Here is a 21,488-nt window from a genome sequence, read left to right on the forward strand (position 1 = left end):
AGGTTAATGTAGACTGCCATTTTACCTCAGCAAGTTTGAAAGGTAAAAGTCTCACTAGAGACTGGCCTTTTTAATTGCTGGATTAAGAAAACTCTGTATCCTAATAGGGAATTCATTAAGGATTCTTCTAAAAGCATGGTGCTTTTAAAGATACACTGGATGAACAAATCCTGCCTTTATAACTATAATTTAAAGCTATATACAAGTCTTTTTAAAAATATTTTTTAATTTTAATTTTTATTTATTTTATTTTATTTTTTTATTTTAAGACTTTATTTGTTTATTTAACAGAGAGAGAGATCACAACAGGCAGAGCAGCTGGTGGGGTGGTGGTGGGGACACAGGCTCCTTGCTGAGCAGAGAGCCTGATGTGGGGCTCGATCCCAGGACCCTGAGATCATGACCTGAGCTGAAGGCAGAGGCTAACTCACTGAGCCACCCAGGCGCCCCTATACAAATCATTTGATGGAAACAAGTATTTATAAAAAACATTCATTTTTTGACATTCATTGTCATTCAAAGACAATTTTTACTAAGCTCTAGATAAGAAGACTATATAGGCCAGTTACCTTTGCTGTCAAGACTTACAGCAAGAACAGTTCCGATGGTATAATCAGATTCTCCACTAAGAATCAAAGAGGTTCCATACCAAAAACCAAGTCCATAGGTTCCATTCATAAAAAAGTACATGGCACCAAGAGAGAGTTTTGAAGCTATAGCTTTTCTTATGCCAATATCCTTTGCACATTTTAGATTCTGTGTATACCTTAAAAAGACAAAATGCAATGGAACAGACTTTGGGAAAACTAAAACCAAGCAAATATTGTCATAATTAAAGGAACAGACCTTTCAATTTCTTTTTCCTGGGCCCCAAAGGCTACAACTGTTCGGATTGATGACAAGACTTCTTCTGCCACAGCCCCAGCTTTGGAATAGGCATTTAATTCCTTAGTGGTCAATGAAATGATTATCTGTAATAAACCAGGACCACAGTTAACCAAAAAAATGATCCTGAGGCAGTAACGTACAGAGCATTTAATTCAGATAGAATCTAGAACAGCAGACTTTTATTATTGGAAAGGTACTTAAGATCATTTGACCTAACTCCTCAGTTTGCAAATTAGAAAAGCAACTGCCAGAGATATTAACTGACTTTTTAAAGTCTCACTGCAGGGAAAGAGTTTAGTCTGAAGTAATCTTCAATCTAAATTTCTACTCTGCCTTGTATAAGCAGAGCTTCACTGTTCTCTCCCTATATTTTTAAAATCTTAGAACCTGGGTACTTACATAAATAAAATTGGGAAAGACTTGATTTGGAGATGGGTATTAGGGACACAGTCCTTTTTGGGTGCACTTTGGAAACTAGTAAGCCTAATTCGACTTGATTTGTTATTACATAAAAAGCAAGTCTTCCGTAGGCTAAAGGTCACAGAGGCAGAAGAGGAAGATGATCCTGCATATGTCTGGATTATGACCCCTGAAGCTATTACTGCATAATGCAGGCTACTGGTAAATCCTATATCTCTAACAGTAAGAGGTGAGATTTAAGAGACAGAGAAGAAGGAGTATATCATGCTTATTGATATTAGGCAGGTTTACCTGATTTTTAAAAATTTTTAAATCAGAATGTGCTTCTTTATTAAACATCTCACTTCCTACTCTTGTAATAGTAAAGGATTTCATTTAGTTTAGAACAACTGTTCAATGAAATGGAATAGAAGGAAAATTGACCTCTGAGCTATAAGTCTTTATTGCCTACTCACATAACAAATTTCATTTTCAAAACACATTCCACATAACTGGAGATGATTTTACATAAGACACACTTGGACAGTTGTTAAAGAAGTAGCATAAACTGAGTAATACTCATTATTTTCTGAATTCACATGTATATCACTGGAAAGGAAGAAACACCTAGCAAAAACCCTGATGTTTAATAAATGAATCAAAGTAAGGTAGAAACCACACATCCTGGCGTCTCTGGTTATTTGGATAACTTTGAGCTTTATTTGCTTCTTTTTTATAACCAGTTAATATAATAGCAGAACTTAGATTACCCACTGTTGTTACCTCTAAACTTCTTATCCACTTTAATTTCCTGGGCAGTTAAGTTTAAGCTCTGAACACATAGTTGGCAATCTTCCTATTGAGAGGTTTCCTCATTTCAAATATGCTGGGGATGAAGATTTTTATAAGGGCTATAAGGTCAAGACTAGAAGTCTCATTAGATAAAGATTTCTTGCCTAAACATTGAAACCTGTTAGGGATTTATTCAGCCATAGAATTTTATTGCTGCAAATTCTTGTTTGGTTGAACTTGAATAGTGTTAGCAAATAAACTCAGTGAATTTTATAGCTTTGATTTCCATAAAGAACAATTAGCTTTGCAAAATAAAAACCTCATCCATCCCTAAGAATGCACTGTGCCTCCAATCGAGATGATGGATATACACATTGGTAGAATTGCCAGACTTGATTTGGAGAGAGATACTGGGATATATTGGTTGTTTTTGTACTTAACAAAGAGCACTGGTTTCTAATCCAGGTTATAAATAGATTAATATTTTGTGATATACTCACAATAGTGCTAGAAATATAATTTAAAATGAAAATACATAATTTGTTTAAAAAATTGAAATAGATCTCTAAAGTACAAGAAGTAGACATTAGTAGACATTTGAATGTAATTTAAGAGCCTTATAAAAAATAAAAACTTGAAATGGCCGATATGAAAAACTGTTTATAATTTTAGGATTTTCTTATTTTGTTCTGATGAAATGAATTGCACACATTTATCTGGAAATTTAGAATGTGTAAGACTCTCTCATAATTCTCTATCTATGCTTTCATTTGAAGTTGCACTAGGCTACTAAATGAAGAGGAATTCTTTTAGTGTTAGTAAGATATTAAAATTAACTTCATTGTGGTCAAATAACTTGAAGGCAAAAAAAGTGATTAACAGTGAACAAAATCAAAAGTATTGGTGATGTTTAATATCCCTTTCCATTTTTAGATATAGGAAATGAATAGAAATGCCTTATTTAACAAATTTAGTAAATAACCTAGTTTATACTCCTGTTTCCAGTCAACACTGCATTTAGCTATCTTGCCTACCCGAGAAAATATGGCTGCTGAAGCAATTATAAGTGGAGATGTGGAGAGAATCACCAGGGTGAGTTTCCAGCCCTTGACCAAACCAACTGCCAGGCCAATTGAAAAAGTAGATATGTTTTGAAACAACAGAGCAATCTTCTCTCCAATACCATCGCTGATTTTGTTGATGTCACTGAAACAAGTAAGTAAATGCAGTTAAGTCACTGATATAGAATATATGAAAACAAAGTCGATATACTACACATCAATCCTCTTACTTAGTCATGCGAGTGTTAAATTCACCAATGTCACAACCATCAAACCATTTGATGTCCTGTGCCAAAACTGAATGGAAAAATTGTTTTCGAATTCTTTTGGTCTGTCGTGCTGCTGTCATAACCCAAAAGGAAATCTGCATGTAGCCAAAAACCAAGGCAGTAACTCCTATTCCAGTATAATACAGAGTCAACCTGAAAAATGATTATTGGAAATATTAGTGAGACTCAAGTGCAGTTTTCCCCTTTGATAAAAAAAAATGAGATGTCATAATATTTGATTGAGAGAATTTGTGCTATAACCTATAAAATAAGTCAAAATAAATCTCCATGAGAAGTAAAGTACATTGAACACAAAATTCTAGGTTTCTCCAGTCTAGAGTGCGTCTCTCTTAATTAGTAGAAACTACTGTTTTATAACACTTGCTACTTATATCTTCTTTCAATAATTTTTAATACTTTCATTAGGAAAGTTACACTGAAGTAATTAAGATAGTTGTACATGGAATAGGTGGATGAAGAAATGATAGTAGTCTAGTACAAAATAGTTTAAAAAAATATATATATACTATTAAATACAAAATTCAACTTTAGGAATTTGCCCTAAGGAAATATGTAAAAAGATTAATCTAGCTGGATGGTCATGGTAGTTCGCAACAAAAAAGAAGAGCTGAAAACAATCTAACAGGAGACCAGATAAATGGACTCATTTAAAAAATATATACTAGGTACCCACTATGTGTGGCATTTTAGAGATACAGTCATGAGCAAGATAAGGCCTTCCTTTATTTACATACTGGTGTAAGAATTTATATCCTGGTGGGAGGAGACAGACAATACACATAGAAAAATAATTTTAGGTTGTTCTATGAGGGAAGTAAACAGGGCGATAAGTCACAGAATAACCAGTGAGTAAAAGGTGGGTTGGGAGAGCTAATACAGATAGAATGGTTAAGAAAAACTTTTTTGAGGAAGTAAAAGAGCTGGATTCCAAAAGGTAAAATGGAGCTAGCCATAAGAAGAGCAAGAAAAGCGAGAAAAATAATAGAGAAAAAGGAGAGAAAATAATAAAGTATCTGAGGCAGGAAAAACCTTAGCATATTACAGGAACAAAAGAACTCCAAAATGGTATGAAATGATTAGGTCAGAGAATTTAGCAAATATTGTAAGCAGCCATGGTACATTGCATGTTTTAATTAATTAATTTATTTATTAAAAATATCTTATTTATTTGACAGGCAGAGATCACAAGCAGGCAGAGAGAGAGGGAGGAAGCAGGCTTCCTGCTGAGCAGAGAGCCCGATGTGGGGCTCGATCCCAGGATCCTGTGATCATGACCTGAGCTAAAGGCAGAGGCTTTAATCCACTGAGCCACCCAGGTGCCCTGCACAGCTTTTATTTTAAGAAAAAAGGTAGACCATTGGAAAATTTAAGCATGGGATGCCCTTATCAGTTCAACTTTAAAAAAGATCAGTCTGGCTCCTCTATGAAGAATAAATGGAAGTGAAACAAACTGAAGCAGGAGTTTAGTTGGGAGGTTATTGCAATGGCCAGGGTGTGAGAAGGATAGGAACGTGGATGAAAATGGTGGCAGCTGATGTACAGAGAAATGGACAGATTCTAATTTTGGAAATACAGCAAAATGAAATTGCCAATGTGCTGACTGTGAGGAATGCAGGAAGGGGAGAAATTAAGGATAAGTCCTTAGATTTTGATTTGAGCGACTCGGTGAATGGTGTGCCATGTACAGCCATGGACAATGGGAAATGGAATAGATTTGTAAGAGCTATTATGTGTTTTGATTTAGATACATTAGGACCAAGGTGCCTATTAAACATCAAAGTGGGTTTTAAATAAGAAGCTGAAAATGAGAGGGGCGCCTGGGTGGCTCAAGGTTAAAGCCTTTGCCTTCGGCTCAGGTCATGATCCCAGAGTCCTGGGATCGAGCCCCACATCGGGCTCTCTGCTCAGCGGGGAGCCTGCTTCCTCCTCTCTCTCTGACTGCCTCTCTGCCTACTTGTGATCTCTGTCTGTCAAATAAATAAATAAAATCTTAAAAAAAAAAAAGAAGCTGAAAATGAGAGTCTGAAATAGTTGGGCAGGGTCTAGGCTAGAGATGTAAATTTGAAAGTCATCAGCTTGTAGGTGGTAATTAAAACAAAGGGCGGACTGAGACTACCCACAGAGAAAGAAAATTAAGTGTAGATAAAAAAGATAGAGGACCAAGGAATCAGCTCAGGTACATGGTAGAGTTTGGGGTAAAGAGAAAGAATTGCAAAGCAAGCTGGAGAGTGGCCAACATGGTAGGTAGAAAGCCAGGAAAGTGAAGTATCAAGGAAAACACAGAAGAACATACAGTTGCTCCCCATTATTCCCAGTTTATGTGTTGGCAAATCTGCTTGGTCACTAAAGCTTATTTTTAACCCTCAAATAAATACTCAGATGTTTTCATTGTTACTCATGGACATGCATAGAGTATAAAAAATCTGAGCTGCCCAACAAAGATGTTCCCAGCTGAGGTTGAACAAGGCAACACTCTGCCTTCTTGTTTCAGCTTTCACACTGTGAACAAGTGCCATTTTTGTGGTCTATGTAGTGCCACATTTTTCTGATTTTTGTGTTTTTATTTAATTTTTGATGATTCCACTGTTTAAAGTGACTCCTAGGCAGCATGTTTAAGTGCTCTCTAGTATTCCTAAGTGTAAGAAAGCTGTGATGTGTCCTATGGAGAAAATATATGTGTTAGATAGGTGTCATTCTGGCATGAGTTATAGTGCTATTGACTCTGAATTCAATGTTAATGAATCAACAACATATATTAAATAAATTGTCTTTTTAAAAAATTATTTTATTAGCATATAATGTATCATTAGCCCCAGGGGTACAGGTCTGTGAATCATCAGGCTTACACATTTCACAGCACTCACCATAGTACATACCTTCCCCAATGTGCATAACCCAACCACCCTATACCTACCCCTCTACCCCCCCAGCCACCCTCTGTTTTGTGAGATTACGAATCTCTTATGGTTTATCTCCCTCCAGATCCTATCTTGTTTCATTTTTTCCTTCCCTACTACCCCAAGCCCCCCACCCTGCCTCTCAAATTCCTCATCTCAGAGAGATCATATGATAATTGTTTTTTAAATAGGTTGTCTTTAAATGGAAATACACATAATTTGAGGTTTTGTGTTGAATGATGAAAATGTTGTGACCATAGGGTCACAGGAACCTAACCCTGTATTTACCCTACTAACAATGGTTTAATATTTGCAAATTCAGTATTCATGACAACTTTAATAACTGTTGTAAATAGTAAGAGTTGACTGTTTTCTAATGTTTACAATATTTTAAGAGGAAAATGGGTTATAAAAGCAAATCAAAAGAAGAAATGCAGGATCTGAACACTGAACTACAAACACTGTTGATAGAAATTAAAGAAGATATAAATAAATGGAGAGGTAATCCATGTTCATGGATTGGAAGACTCAATGTTGTTAAGATGACAATATCCTCAAATTGATGTACAGATTCAACACAATCCCTATCAAAAGTCCCAGGAGATTTTTTGGCAGAAATTGGCAAGATGATGCCAAAACGTACATAGAAATGAAGAGAACTCAGAAGACCCAAGATAATTTTTAAGAACAAAGTTGGAGGACTTACAATTTCTGGTTTTATTTATTTATTTATTTCCTAAAATTGCACTAATCCAGACAGTATGATACTGGCCTAAGAATAGATATAACAATAAATGCAGCAAAATTGAGAGAACAGAAACTAATCCTTATATTTGGACAATTGATTTTTAGCAAAGATGCCAATGAGGATAGGAGAAAGGAGAACAGACAATTTTTTCAAAGAATAGTGCCAGGACAAATGGATATAGCCATATTCAAAAAAAGTTAGAATCTTACCTCATAACAGTCACAAAAATAAACTCAAAATGGATCACAGACCTAAGTGTAAGAGCTAAAATATTCAAAGCCCTAATAGAAACTGTAGGAGAAAATCTTCATGATCTTGGTTTAGACATAGAATTCTTAACATCCAAAGGCACAATCCATAAAAGAAAAACTTGATAAATTGTACATCACCATCAAAATTTAAAACTTCTGGGCTTCAAAAGAAACCTTTAATAAAATGAAAAGACTACCTACAGACTAGAAGAAAGTATTTGCCAATCACACATAGGACAAAGAACTTACATCTAGAATTTATAAAATAGAATTCTCATAATTCTATAATAAGACAAATGATGCAATTAAAAAATAGGCAAAATATTTAAACACATTTAACCAAAGAAAATATATGAATGCTTAAAAAGTAATGAAAATAGTGCTCACTATTAGTCATATTAGAAATGCAAGTTAAAGCCACAATGTATCACTCCACCTACAACCATGATTATAATAAAAAAGACAGACAAAACCAAATGTTGACAAGGATATGGAGAAATTGGAATGCTTACACATTGTTGGTGAAAAAGCAAAATGGTATAGCCACTTTGGAAAACAGTTTGGTAGTTTCTTAAAAAGACATTCATAACTTAACATATGACCTAGCAATTCCACCTCTAGGTATCTCCCCAAGAGAAATAGAAATGTATGCATACACAAAGACTTCTATATTGATGTTCACAGAAGCATTATTTATAAACAGCCCCAAACCAGAAACATTCAAATTTTCCATCAACTAGTGAACAGATAAATACTGCAGGTGTACCCCAGCAATGAATTACTACTAGGCAATTAAAAGGAATAAACTACTGACACATGTTATAAAATGGATGAAACTCAAAAACATTATGCTAATAAAGAAAAGAAGCCAGATACCCTACATTTTATGTGTTTCCACACACATACAAAGTCCAGGTGATGAAAATCTTTAGAGACAGAAAACAGGTAAATGGTTGCTTGGGGGCTGAGTGTGGGAATGGGGATTGACTACAAAAGAGGGATCTCTGCAGAGTAGTAGAAGTAGGCTAAAAATGGATTGTGGTGATGGTTGCACAACTCTGTCAGTTTACTGAAACTCATTGAATTGTACAGTTAAGACTTTGAGTTTTATGATAAGGAAATTATGCCTCAATAAAGCTATTAAAATCATGCAAACAGTATAATTCTAATTATATTAAAATTATATATGCATACACATACATGTAAAAAAGTTGTAATAATGTAAACTAAAACTAATGCTCATTATATATTAATGGCAGGATTATCAGTGATTTATTTTTCTTTGTGCCTTTTTACATGATTTACAATGAAACTATTAAGCATTTAATCAGAAAAAGTAGTTAAAATAATTTTACAGAAGAACTGATGCACTTTTTAAGAGATTATTTCTTAAAAACAAAGAAAGCAACACATTCAATTTATTTTGAAAGGAAGATACTATACTTACTAACCCTTCATTTATCCAGTAATCAGACATCCAAACTACCTGGGACCCAGGAAAAGAAACCTCAGTAGTCCCAAAAGAACAAACATCAGTAGTCCCAGAGCCCGAGTATTTTATTTTGCATCAGGAAATGAGACTGCCTTCATGGTCTAAGTCTTCTGATTCAAAACTGCTTGCAAATTAAGGCTGATTTGATGGCTTCACTTATTGAGCACTTATTTTGTGTTAAATATTATGTCAAGCCCTTGACATCTGAGTTTTACTGAATCTTTAGTAAGTATTAACACCTCATGTCACATACGAAGAAACCAAAGCTTACAGAAGTTACCCAACAGCTTCTGTAGTTAAAAAGTGGCATAGCCCACGATCTGAATCCTGAATCCATGATCTGAATCCTGAATGTAAAATCTGAATCACTTTAGCAGTATTTCTGAGGAAAAACGTTTCTCAAGTAGATTTGGGAAACCCTGTATACCTAGCATCATTCTTCCTCGGAAACATAATATACAGGAACATAACAAAAAAAAATTTAAAAATGTAAGGAAATTGTTTAATTTTGTTCTTCAACTCAGTTCAATTGTCTCAGACCAATTAACTATGAACATCTATCTCCTTTTACAATATATCACCTATTAATAGTCCCACTGTACACAATCTGGGAATTATTCTAGGCCACTACTTGGTGCAGCAGAAATTGGTATTGGCTGATATCCGATTTTATCTTCTTCCTAAATAACAGAACTTCCATTTTATTTGAAGTGGCAATATGCCCTGCTAAAACAGATGTGGTGATAGGACCAGTACAAAGACAGAGGGTGCCAAGTCCCTTATGGCTTTTAAGCCATATTTCATACATAGACTACCTACGTTCAGATATTTTTAGGTGAGAGAAATAACTTCTATCATGGTTATACAACTATTATAATGGATTTTACATGAAATGCAATTGAACTAAATCTAATGCAACCATGGTCATATAGTTTGCCCCTTTAAAGTAGACTATGAAAGATGTATCAGAAGTAGTAGAAGGGAGGGAGCAAGTTGCTTAGAAGTTCATATGGATTTATTAATTAACTCTTGAGGCAAGAGGAGGCATCATATTTACCAGCAATAATCTTGGTACTATTTAGTCATTATGATTTGGATTCAACAAGAAAATACTCAATTATTTTCAGAATTTTTGGTAAATAAAACAAGGACACAGGTTGAACATTAAAACGTTAAACTTAATGTTCAACCTGTATCCTTGCTTTATTTACCAAATACTCTGAAAATAGTTAAATATTTTCTTATTGAATCCAAATCTGGGGGATTCAAAGGGGAGAAGGGTGGGGTGGGAGAGAAACAGGGTGATAGGTATTAGGGCACATGCTGTGATAAACACTGGGTGTTATACTTAACTAATGAATCACTGAACACTATATCAAAAATGAATTATGTTCTATACAGTGGCTAACAGAACATAATAAAAAATAAAATAAAATGTTAAACTTACATAAAGCTATAAGTTATTGTCTTTGGAAAATAAAAGGTGGAATAAAATTCTTTGGTTCCTGATGATTATAGCTGAAAGAGGTATTACCTTTTCCTCATCAAAAAAAAAAAAAATAGATATAAAGCAACGATTCCCCAAAATGTTATATCAAAACATTAGTTTCACCAGCTGTTAGCAGGTGTTTGGGGAAAAAAATTGGGTTTTATACTCAAACAGGTTTAATAACTTGGAGTAAATGGAGTTTTACTACACTTATCTATACTGTATGTATCCAAGAGGAGGCTATTATATACAGAATTTTCAAAACCCATTTGACCACGAAAACTTGTTTTCCTCATGTATTCCAAATATTCCAAAACAGAACACCAGTTTGAGAAACAACAGCATAACAGATTTTATAGTATAAATGTTAAGAATTTTTTTGGTAGATTTTGTGACCTTCTAATAATTGTACATAGACATGCCTTTTCATTTTATTCTTTTTTTAATCTGGTTTTTTTTTTTAATGGATGTTCCTATATTTAAAAGTTCCAAACTTCTTTGTAAGAAACTCAAAATTCATGATTATACATCAGAACCCCAGTTTGACATTGTAGAAACAGAATTCAGTGGAAGGAAATACACTGGATTTTAACCATAAATTTTTAAAAGAGCCAATATAAGGAAATTCTATGTAAAGGTTGCTAAAAACCAGCTGTCTCTCAAAGAAAGCTGAGGCTCCAGCAAAGTACAACTGGAGAGGGTGCCGTTTACATTGCATAGAACAGTGCTGTACAATAAATTCTGTGATGAAGAAAATGTTCTGTTATCAGTAATATACAAGATGGCACCAGCCAAATGTGACTACTGAACACTTGAAATGTGACTGGGAATGAGGAACTAAATACTTAGGTTTTATTGTTTTAATTGATTCAAATTTAAGTAACCATATATAGCTGTGGCTAACATACTGGACAGTGCAGGTCAAGAATTATGGTCCAGAGAGCTTCACTGCAATGTGGTAAGAGTCCCTTGGGTTGTGCAACACACAGGCTTCACGTTTTGGAGAAAAATGAGGGATCTCTTAGGTCTGTAGCAAAAACTCTCATAATTTTAATGAGATATTACGAAAGTCCAGCGAATACAGTAATGCAGTTAAAGTGTTAATAAACTTAACACATGACAAAGGAAATGATACTGTTGAATACAGAAACTACAAAAACTGAATGTCCTTATAAATTACTTACTTCCGATTTTACAATATTTATTTATTTATTTTACCTTAAAGATTTTATTTCTTTATTTAACAGAGAGAGAGAGACAGTGAGAGAGGTACTACAAGCAGGGGGAGAGGGAGAAGCAGGCTCTCCACTGAGCAGGGAGACCGATGCAGGGCTCAACCCCAGGACCCTGCGATCATGACCTGAGCCAAAGGCAGGCACTTAATGACTGAGCCACCAAGGCGCCCCCAGATTTTATCATTTTTAGTATGAATACAACATTACTTTAATAGTCTGAAAATTAGTCTCCAAAATTAGTCAATAAAACTTTCTTGTTTTAATTTTTAAAATTATTTTATTATTTTTAATATTGTTGCACATGACTCTTTGGTTTTTAAAGTGTATAGAAATAGCATTTTTCTATAAGGTTCATAAGGAAAATAATTTGGAAAAAAAGGAAAAACAAATTCTTTTGCCTTTAGGATATGTACCTTCAGTTCTAGAATGCAAAATTGGCCTAAAAATGCAAATTCCAAAATGAATTTTATTTTCATGAAAATTTTGTCAAATACAACTTAAAGCAAATGAGCCTACATATGAACCTTTCAAATTAAAGAAAAATTTATGTATATTTAATTTTTAAATTTAAAAATAATATATTTAAAGAAAAGGACTCATTTGCTTTAATCACTTACATGTGATATTCATCACCAAACCCCAGTTTCTTCCTTGTAAGTACTGAATAAAGCAGCATGCAACACACATGATATTAACATTTTTTTTGGACTTACTTAATCATATCTTCATTCAGCTTCTCTTGAGACTGAGTACAATTCTGGTAATTTGCTGTAAAACAGTGTTTTAAATTTTGAAAGCAATTAATTCATAATTGACCACACTGTTTCATACATAGCACTCCAAACCAAATATAATATATTCTCAAGAAAATGAACTTATTATCTTAGATTTATAATAATGTTAACTTTCTAATCTTTAAACTAAAATTTGAAATAGTAATCTCTGGTCTCTTTAATAATATGTCATGATATACCAATGATATCAATGTATTTATCTAAACCTTTACCAAACCTCTTTACATGTTCACCACATTTGACAGCCTACATAATGAAATTCAAAAAACCTGTCGAAGCCTTAAGCAAAATCAAAAATTATAATTCAAAGCAATATCAGTTGCTATGTACTGACCATCCTATCTAGAGCTGGTAAGGGAATCTATTATAAAGCAGCTCTAACAAAAGGAATATTCCCAAGCATATTGACTTAGGGTTGCTAAGATTTTTTTTTCCTCCTCCTTTCACTCATTAATTTGGAGAGAAGGACATGGTTGGCAGTTAAATATTTACTCAGTGAATTGGTGGCTCCATTTGTTTAATAAACAGAATCACATCCTTAATCTTTCTATCATTAAAATACTAAAAATCAATAACTGGAGACAGGAGATCATCACATGAAGGATCCAGAGGTGTAAGTGATGGTTTTATTCTGCTCAAACAAGACTGGGACATTTGAAAGATTAGCCTTCAGGTGGAAAACAAGAGGATATAAATTAGTATTTAAAGTTAAATAGGACACAGAAGGGGGTATAGTATATAAAAGCTAGGCTTATGTCTAAAAAAAAAGAGTACAGGTTTAAATTTTTTTTTTATTAAATTCAATTTAATTAACATATAGTGTATTATTATTTTCAGGAGTAGAATTTAGAGATGCACCAATTGCATATAACACCCAATGCTCATTACATCAAATGCCCTCCTTTAATGTCCATCACCCAGTTACCCCATTCCCCCACCCACCTCCTCTTCAGCAACCCTCAGTTTGTTTCCTATAGTTAAGAGTCTCTATGGGTTGTCTCCTTCTCTGTTTTTGTCTTATTTTTTCCTTCCCTTCCCCTATGTTTGTCTGTTTTTTTTTTTTCCTTAAATTCCACATATGAGTGAAATCAGGTGGTATTTGTCTTTCTCTGACTGACTTATTTCACTTGGCATAACACCCTCTAGTTCCATCCATGTCATTGCATATATATATATATATATATATATTTCATCTGTTACTAGACATCTGGGCTCTTTCCATAGTTTGGCTATTGTGGACATTACTGATATAAACACTGGGATGCATGTACCCCTTTGAATCAGCACTTTTATATCCTTTGGGTAATACCTAGTAGTGCAATTGCTGGGCCATAGGGTAGCTTTATTTTTAACTTTTTGAGGAACCTCCATGCTGTTTTCCACAGTGGCTGCACCAGATTGCGTTCCCACCTATAGTGTAAGAGAGTTCCAATTTCCTCCCCATTCTTGCCAACATCTGTTGTTTCTTGAATTGTTCATTTTAGCCATTCTGACCAGTGTGAGGGGGCATTAATGGTTTTGACTCATATTTCCCTGACTCCAAGTGATGTTGAGCATCTTTTCATGTGTCTGTTGGCCATTTGCATGTTTTCTATGGAGAAATCTCTCTTCATGTCTTCTGTCCCTTTCTTGACTGGATTTTTTAGTTTTGCGGTGTTGAATTTGATAAGTTCTTTATAGATTTTGGATACCAGCCCTTTATCTGATATGTCACTTTTGAGTATCTTCTCCCATTCAATAGATTGCCTTTTAGTTTTGTTGATTGTTTCCTTTGCTGTGCAAAAGCTTTTTATCCTGATGAAGTCCCAGTGGTTCATTTTTGCTTTTGTTTTCCTTGCTTCTGGAGACAGGTCTAGCAAGAAGTTGCTGCGAGTGAGGTCGAAGAGGCTGCTGCCTGTATCCTCCTCTAGGATTTTGATGGATTCTTGTCTCACATTTAGGTCTTTCATCCATTTTGAGTTTCTTTTTCTGTATGGTGTAAGAAAGTGGTCCAGTTTCATTCTTCTGCTTGTGACTGTCCAATTTTCCCAACACCGTTCGTTGAAGAGACTTTTTTCCATTGGACACTCTTTCCTGCTTTTCTGAAAGATTAGTTGACAATAGAGTTGAGGGTCCATTTCTTGGCTCTCTATTCTTTCCACTGATCTATGCATCTGTTTTTGTGCCAGTGCCCTACTGTCTTGATGGTTACAGCTTCGTAATATAGCTTGATGTCTAGAATTGTGATGCCTCCAGGTTTGGTTCCTATTTATTTATTTATTTATTTATTTTCAGCATACCAGTATCATTATTTTTTCACGACACCCAGTGCTCCATGCAATCCGTGCCCTCTATAATACCCCTCGCCTGGTACCCCGACCTTCCACCCCCCCCGCCACTTCAAACCCCTCAGATTGTTTTTCAGAGGCCATAGTCTCTCATGATTCACCTCCCCTTCCAATTTACCCCAACCCCCTTCTCTCTAACTCCCCATGTCCTCCATGCTTTTTGTTATGCTCCACAAATAAGTGAAACCATATGATAATTGACTTTCTCTGCTTGACTTATTTCACTCAGCATAATCTCTTCCAGTCCCATCCATGTTGCTACAAAAGTTGGTTCTCCTTTTTTAACATTACTTTAGCTATATGGGGTCTTTTCTGGTTCTACACAAATTTTAGGATTGTTTGTTCTAGGTCTGTGAAAAACAGTGGTAGTATTTTGATAGGGATTATATTGAATATGTAGATTGTTCTAGGAAACAAAGACATTTGAATAATATTTGTTCTTCAAATCCATGAGCATGGAATATTTTTTTATTTCTTTATGTATTCCCCAATTTCTTTCATAAGTGCTCTGTAGCATTTAGAGTACAGATATTTTACCTCCTTGGTTAGGTTTATTCCTAGGTATCTTACGGTTTTTGGTGCAATTGTATACACTGTCAGTGTATAGAAATACAACAGACTTCTGTGCAATGATTTTATATCCTTGACTATGCTGAATTCTTCTATCAGTTCTAGAAATTTTTTGGTGAAGTCTTTCAGGTTTCCTACATGTCATCTGCAAAGAGTGAAAGTCTGACGTCTTCTCTGCTGATTTGGATACTTTTCATTTTTATTTATTTATTTATTTTGTCTGATTGCTGAGACTAGGACTTCCAGTGCTATGTTGAACAACAGTGGTGAGAGTGGACCATCCCAAGACAGTCCAGGTTTTAATGATACATTTACCTCAGTTATAATAAATAGCCACAGGGATGTTTTCTACTGTGTTAATTTGGAGGAAAACATATAAAATCAGGGAGTTACTAAAATTTATAATATCCATCAGATAAAAAAAGACTATGGATACTTAGTATGTCAGTGCATAGAACTGCTGGGTTTACATCTAAAGAATGTTACCTTTAAGGACATGATCTTGAAATAGGATACAATGAAGGTAACATATATGGAGGACGTCTATAATTATGGGAAAACAGAACCCCTTTTTCACCCACATCTGATTGCTAGATTTCCCTCCTATCTTTATTCAGGGTTTTTGTCTCCAGTACCATAATTTTCTGCATGTTCAGTTTGGCTTCCTTGCTGCATTATGTTCTACAATGCCATGCATATATACATACTATTAATGAAACTATTAATGACATACTATTAATGTCATTCTTGGCTGCTCCTTTTTAAAGGGTGAATTATAGATCAGTGTCCTGGAACGACCTGAGCCTTTGGTTAAATCATGTTAAAATCATCACTTCTCATGAAAATTATTTTAATTTCCTAGAGAGAAAAGGTGAGGTATACTCAGTCTCAGATGATTTTTATATACCATGAGCAGTTCACTCCTGGGTCTCCAGCCTGCTGGCCCACCCTACAAATTCTGGACATGCAGCTGGCATAACGGCATGAACCAATTCCTTAAGATAAATTTCTTTTTCTCTGTCTCTATCTCTAGAAATTTACACACACACACACACACTCATATCTTACTGATTCTGTTTCTTTGACAAAGGCTAAAACAAATTTTGACTCTTTTGTCCCTAGTAACATAGAAGAATAAACGACATATATATATTATGTAGAAACTGTTTGATAATACAAAAATCTGTATTATGAGCTCTCTGTTTTATTTAAGGCTTTTATTTAAGGCCCAGAAATACAGAAAAGTAAATATTGTACTCACTTGTATTGGTTTTGCTTAGACACCCACTAATAAGGTCATCACTCATTTCTCCTAAAATCAGCGACATTAGAGGAAGACAGGCTCCATTCACCAGTGATGCCAGTAATCCCAAGATCATGAGTGTGATGTCCAGTCCATCAGCAAAGCGGAACTGAGGAAAACAAAACATGGTGGCATTATAGCTATGAAAAACAAAACCAAAATGAGCCTATGTTTTTGTCATCGAGTAAATGTTATTTTATAAATTAGGATACTAAATAAATGTATAAAATTGTGGAAAGGTATTTGTAAATAAAGTAAAAAAAAAATCCCTGATCTTAAAGATTTACAATGCATTTTGAAGAAGTGTTGAAAAATATAAAGTAGCAAAATCTGTACAAATTATACATCTGTGACATCTCTGACACAGGTCAGATCAGATGTGGGTATGAATCAGAAACGTCCTTCCATTTGGCTGATTCTGGAAACACTGCACTGACAATATCTTGGCTTATGGACAGCTGAACTTTAAACTCTCAACTCCTTAGGCGTATCAGCATCACAGCAATGATACAACTATGTGCAGTGAACAGTAACCATGTAGTAAAAATTAGTTCATCAAATGTAATATATCCTATTTTTCATTATTATTTTAAATTCATTGGATTTTTTTCTACCCAGGACAACATCTATTCTTTAAATAAGGGTTTATAATGATTTGCAAAGCTGTTTAGAATAGGAAGGAAATAACTGAAAGCCAAATACTTATTGCTTTATATTCTATTCTGTAGCAGATCCCAACAATTCCAAACGAAAACATGAACAAAATTTGAAAATATGGATTATTATCTTACTGAGAAGTCAAGATAAAACGTATAATGGTACTGAAATAAAATGAGATTTGTATAACAGCAAGACGAACTTAGTACATATTTTGAGTTGAGACTGAAAAAAATTAATGTTTTTCCATTTATTCATGTGATTGCTAATAAATATTTACAAAGTAACTGCCAGAGTATTGTACTTGGTACTACAGAGAAGAGAGTATCTGCTTCTCTACCTTCCTCCAGAATAGTGTGTTATCTCTTTGATAAAGTTTGTCATATTCTGCTGTCCCACATTTTTTAGAACTTGATTTCTGAAAAAGCAGGTACTGTTTCATGTAAATTTCTAATGACACTGAGAGCCAGGCTAACACAGAGATTAGAGTAGGGAGAGGAGTTGTTTTGGGAAAACATTCCTGAAAATGTTCCTTGAACATAATCCTGAAGAAATGCACTCATATACATTTTTATGTATAGGTTTTATAAAATATTTAGATAATTATTTTTATTTCAAAAGAATTTATACACTTCAAAAATAACAAAGCAACTTATATCAATGTATTCTCATTAGAAAATACTGAAATATAAACACAAAATAGTAAAAGTCACTCACAATTCCCCACCACTTGAAATGGCCTCTGATGGGTATTATGCTTAGTGAAATAAGTCAATCGGAGAAAGAGAACTATTGTATGATCTCCCTTGATATGAGGAAGTGGAGATGCAACATGGGGGGGTTTGGGGGATAGGAAAAGAATAAATGAAACACGATGGGATTGGGAGGGAGACAAACCATAAGAGACTCTTAATCTCACAAAACAAACTGAGGGTTGCTGGGGGGGGGGCGTCGGGAGAGGGTTATGGACATTGGAGAGGGTATGTGCTATGGTGAGTGCTGTGAAATGTGTAAACCTGGCGATTCACAGACCTGTACCCCTGGGGCTAATAATACATTATATGTTTATAAAAAAATAAAAAAAATAGCTTCTGACAATACTTACGCATCACATAGACATACACACTTTTTGTTTTTTGTTTTTTGTTTGCAAAATTGGGATCATTGTATAAATAAATTCTCATCTCTATTATGGGAATGTTGGTTTGATTATATTTTTTCCTATTGGAAATCATATTTTGGTTAACTTTTTAAATTTCCCTTTACCCTCCAATAGATGTAAACTACCAATCATTTTAAGCACTACTGACAATTCCCTAAAGGTTTTGGATACACATGCTTTCTTTCTTTTATTTATTTTTTTCTTTTATTTATTTATTTGACAGATAGAGATCGCAAGTCGGCAGAGAGGCGGGCAGAGAGAGAGGACAAAGCAGGCTTCCTGCTCAGCAGAGAGCCTGAAGTGGGCTCCGTCCCAGAACACCCGGGATCATGACCTGAGCCAAAGGCAGCGGCTTAAACCCACCGAACCACCCAGGCGCCCAATACACATGCTTTCTTAAAGTGACTTTACTTACTATCTCAATAGGTCCAACAACTTGTTTTCTTACTTTGGGCAGTTCTTGTGGTTTTCTGGAAAATAAATGTTGAAAATGGAAAGGTTACAATGTGAATATAACTTGCAAAATTTTCTAATTAAAATTGTTCTAATGTATCAAATTTCACTCTTGATAGCAAATCTGCATAAACACTGAAATTTTAAAAATACACTTAATGATACATAGTACAAAGATTTGTATTATAATCAATGGGAAAGTAAGTTGTCACTGGCTGTCTGTACACTAGTTAGGGTAACAACTGAAGTCATACCTCTGAAGTAGAATTTTTTAAAATTGTGGTAAAATAAGGGTAACATAGAATTTACCCTCTTAACTAATTTTAAGTGTACAGTTCATTAGTATTAAGTACATTCATATTGTGCTACTATTACCACCATCCATCCACAGAACTCTTGAAAAACTGGCTCTGTATCATTAAACAATCCTCCTTCTTCTCTCTTGCCTTCAGCTTCAGGCAACTATCATTCTATTTTCTATCTCTGTGAATGTCTACCTTAGGTGCCTCATGTAAGTGGAACCATACAGTATTTTTCTTCAATTCAATTCCATTAACATATAGTTAACATATAGCGTATTATTAATTTCAAGGGTAGAATTCAATGGTTCATCAGTTGCATACAACACTCAGTGCTCATTACATCAAGGGCCCTCCCTTAATGTCAATTACCCAGTTGTCCCATCCCTTCACCCACCTCCCCTCCAGCAACCCTCAGTTTCTTATAGTTAAGAGTCTTTACGGATTGTCTCCTCCTCTGTTTTTGTCTTATATTATTTTTCCTTCCCTTCCCCTATGTTCATCTTTTTTGTTTCTCAAATTGCACATATTGAGTGAAATCAGGTGGTATTTTTTCTTTCTCTGACTTATTTCACATAACACCCTCTAGTTCCATTCACCTCATTGCAACTGACAAAATTACATTCTTTTTGACGGATAAGTAATAGTCCAGTGTATGTGTGACACACATACACACAACGTCTTCTTTTTCCATTCATCTGCTGCTGGACTACTGGATTCTTTCCATAGTTAGGCTATTATGGACATTACTGCTATAAACACTGGGGTACACATGCCCCTTCAAATCAGCACTTTCGTATTCTTTGGATAAATACCTAGTAGTGCAATTGCTGGGCCAAAGGGTAGCTCTGTTTTTAAGTTTTTGAGGATCCTCCATACTATCTTCCACAGTGGTTGCACCAGCTTGCATTCCCATCAATAGCACATACACAAAAGATTCTTAAACATTAATGGAAGACTGGAGGTCATCAGATTAACTTTTCTAAAAAATACATTATAGAAAGATGAACTTCTGACTCTTTTCTTCAGCTTTATAACATATTGTTCTGTCAGCTTTGATAAATGACAAGTCACTTAATTTTATTCCTCTTGAGGTTAATAATTTACTTAAGTACTGGGCCAATCTGCTCTGAGATGTTTCATAGATGACAAGTGCTTTAAGATTGTATAGCTCTTCCATTATTCCAAATGCTGATTTTAAAGTTTTTTATTTTATTATTTAAGTAATCTCTACACCTGATGTAACACTTGAACTCATGCACCCTGAGATCAAGAGTCACATGCTCCTCCAACTGAGCCAGCCATGTGTCTCCCAAATGCTGATTTTAAAGAGTAAGACTCAGTATGCTCTCTTTTGATACATTTTGTTTCAGGGAAACTTTTCTGTCACCCATTGACCTTCATGAAAAGCCTTTGAAGGAAGATTCAGGTAGTCTTTTGAAAGTCTCTCTTCTATCAGAGTTGAGATACAGTGAGAACTCTCTTTCTGGTTATTTGTAGTCCTGCATTAATGAAACAGGAGATCAAAAGGAGGGCTCTTGGATTTTACAGCTCATCTGTCTAAGTGTAACACAATTATTATGGTAAAAGTTAAATTAAAATAGACTTTAAACCATTTCAATTTTAAATCTATAAATTAATGGATTATAGGTATAGGAAATTTTTATAATATACACACATACATAGACACACAGACATCCATTTAGTGAAAAATAATCAGAATCCAGTATTTTCTTTCATTAACTGTACCACATGGAATAAAATTTCCATAGAGAATTGAATTGAAAATATTCAGGTATTTCTCCTCTTATATTGGTAAGGTACAAGAAATTCAGAAGAGAGATCTGAAGAACTAAAAGTACTAAATCAATAAATCCTATAGTTATTACACTTCCTAAAGTTGCTATTAAGCCAGTTGTAATAGTGATTAAGATGAGGTCCAGAAAAATGCAAATAGGCATTGCTCTTTTTAGAAAAAAATTATTAACATTTTTGCTATAGTTTTGAAAAGGATAAGATATATTTAAAGTTGCAGAACATTTTTTGTAGAATTTAGGCAAAGCTTACCCATTTCTCTGATAATTTTCATGCATCTCTTCAGCTCTTTCAGAATTTGCCATATTTATAATTCAATTCTTCTGAAATATTAAGAAATATAGCATGACTGTGTAAAATGTCATCATTAGTTGATATAAAGCATTCTTCACATCCTTAAGAGCACCCCAAATGAAGTTTCTGGTTAGGAAGCTATTTTTTCAGATGTTACCACTGAATTTATAATTTTGTTGCTTCATCCTGGGCTTAGATTTGGAGCTAATACTAGAAATGAAATAAAAGGAAAGCCAGATTCCATAGATAATGTGTTTTTTTTCAGGACACTG

The 21,488-nt window shown here is 34.4% G+C and overlaps 1 protein-coding gene across 5 annotated transcripts in view; it reads right to left on the reverse strand.

Annotated features, from left to right (window-relative positions):
- Positions 1–21,488, reverse strand: part of ABCB5 (ATP binding cassette subfamily B member 5) — a 157,281-nt gene that overhangs the window by 93,580 nt on the left and 42,213 nt on the right. For all 5 annotated transcript variants that reach the window (XR_014301386.1, XM_082693823.1, XM_082693822.1 and 2 more), the window contains exons 5-12: positions 21,175–21,245; positions 18,771–18,825; positions 16,495–16,645; positions 12,256–12,310; positions 3,371–3,562; positions 3,114–3,285; positions 847–971; positions 589–766 (exon numbers count right to left, since the gene is read on the reverse strand). Coding sequence is in view for 4 of the 5 variants with exons in the window: in XM_082693823.1 (XP_082549949.1) it covers positions 589–766; positions 847–971; positions 3,114–3,285; positions 3,371–3,562; positions 12,256–12,310; positions 16,495–16,645; positions 18,771–18,825; positions 21,175–21,227 (981 nt within the window). In the remaining variant the exon portion in view is untranslated. The remainder of the gene's footprint in view (positions 1–588; positions 767–846; positions 972–3,113; positions 3,286–3,370; positions 3,563–12,255; positions 12,311–16,494; positions 16,646–18,770; positions 18,826–21,174; positions 21,246–21,488) is intronic.

The sequence above is a fragment of the Mustela nivalis genome (assembly GCF_964662115.1).
Source record: "Mustela nivalis genome assembly, chromosome: 12".
Taxonomy (NCBI): domain Eukaryota; kingdom Metazoa; phylum Chordata; class Mammalia; order Carnivora; family Mustelidae; genus Mustela; species Mustela nivalis.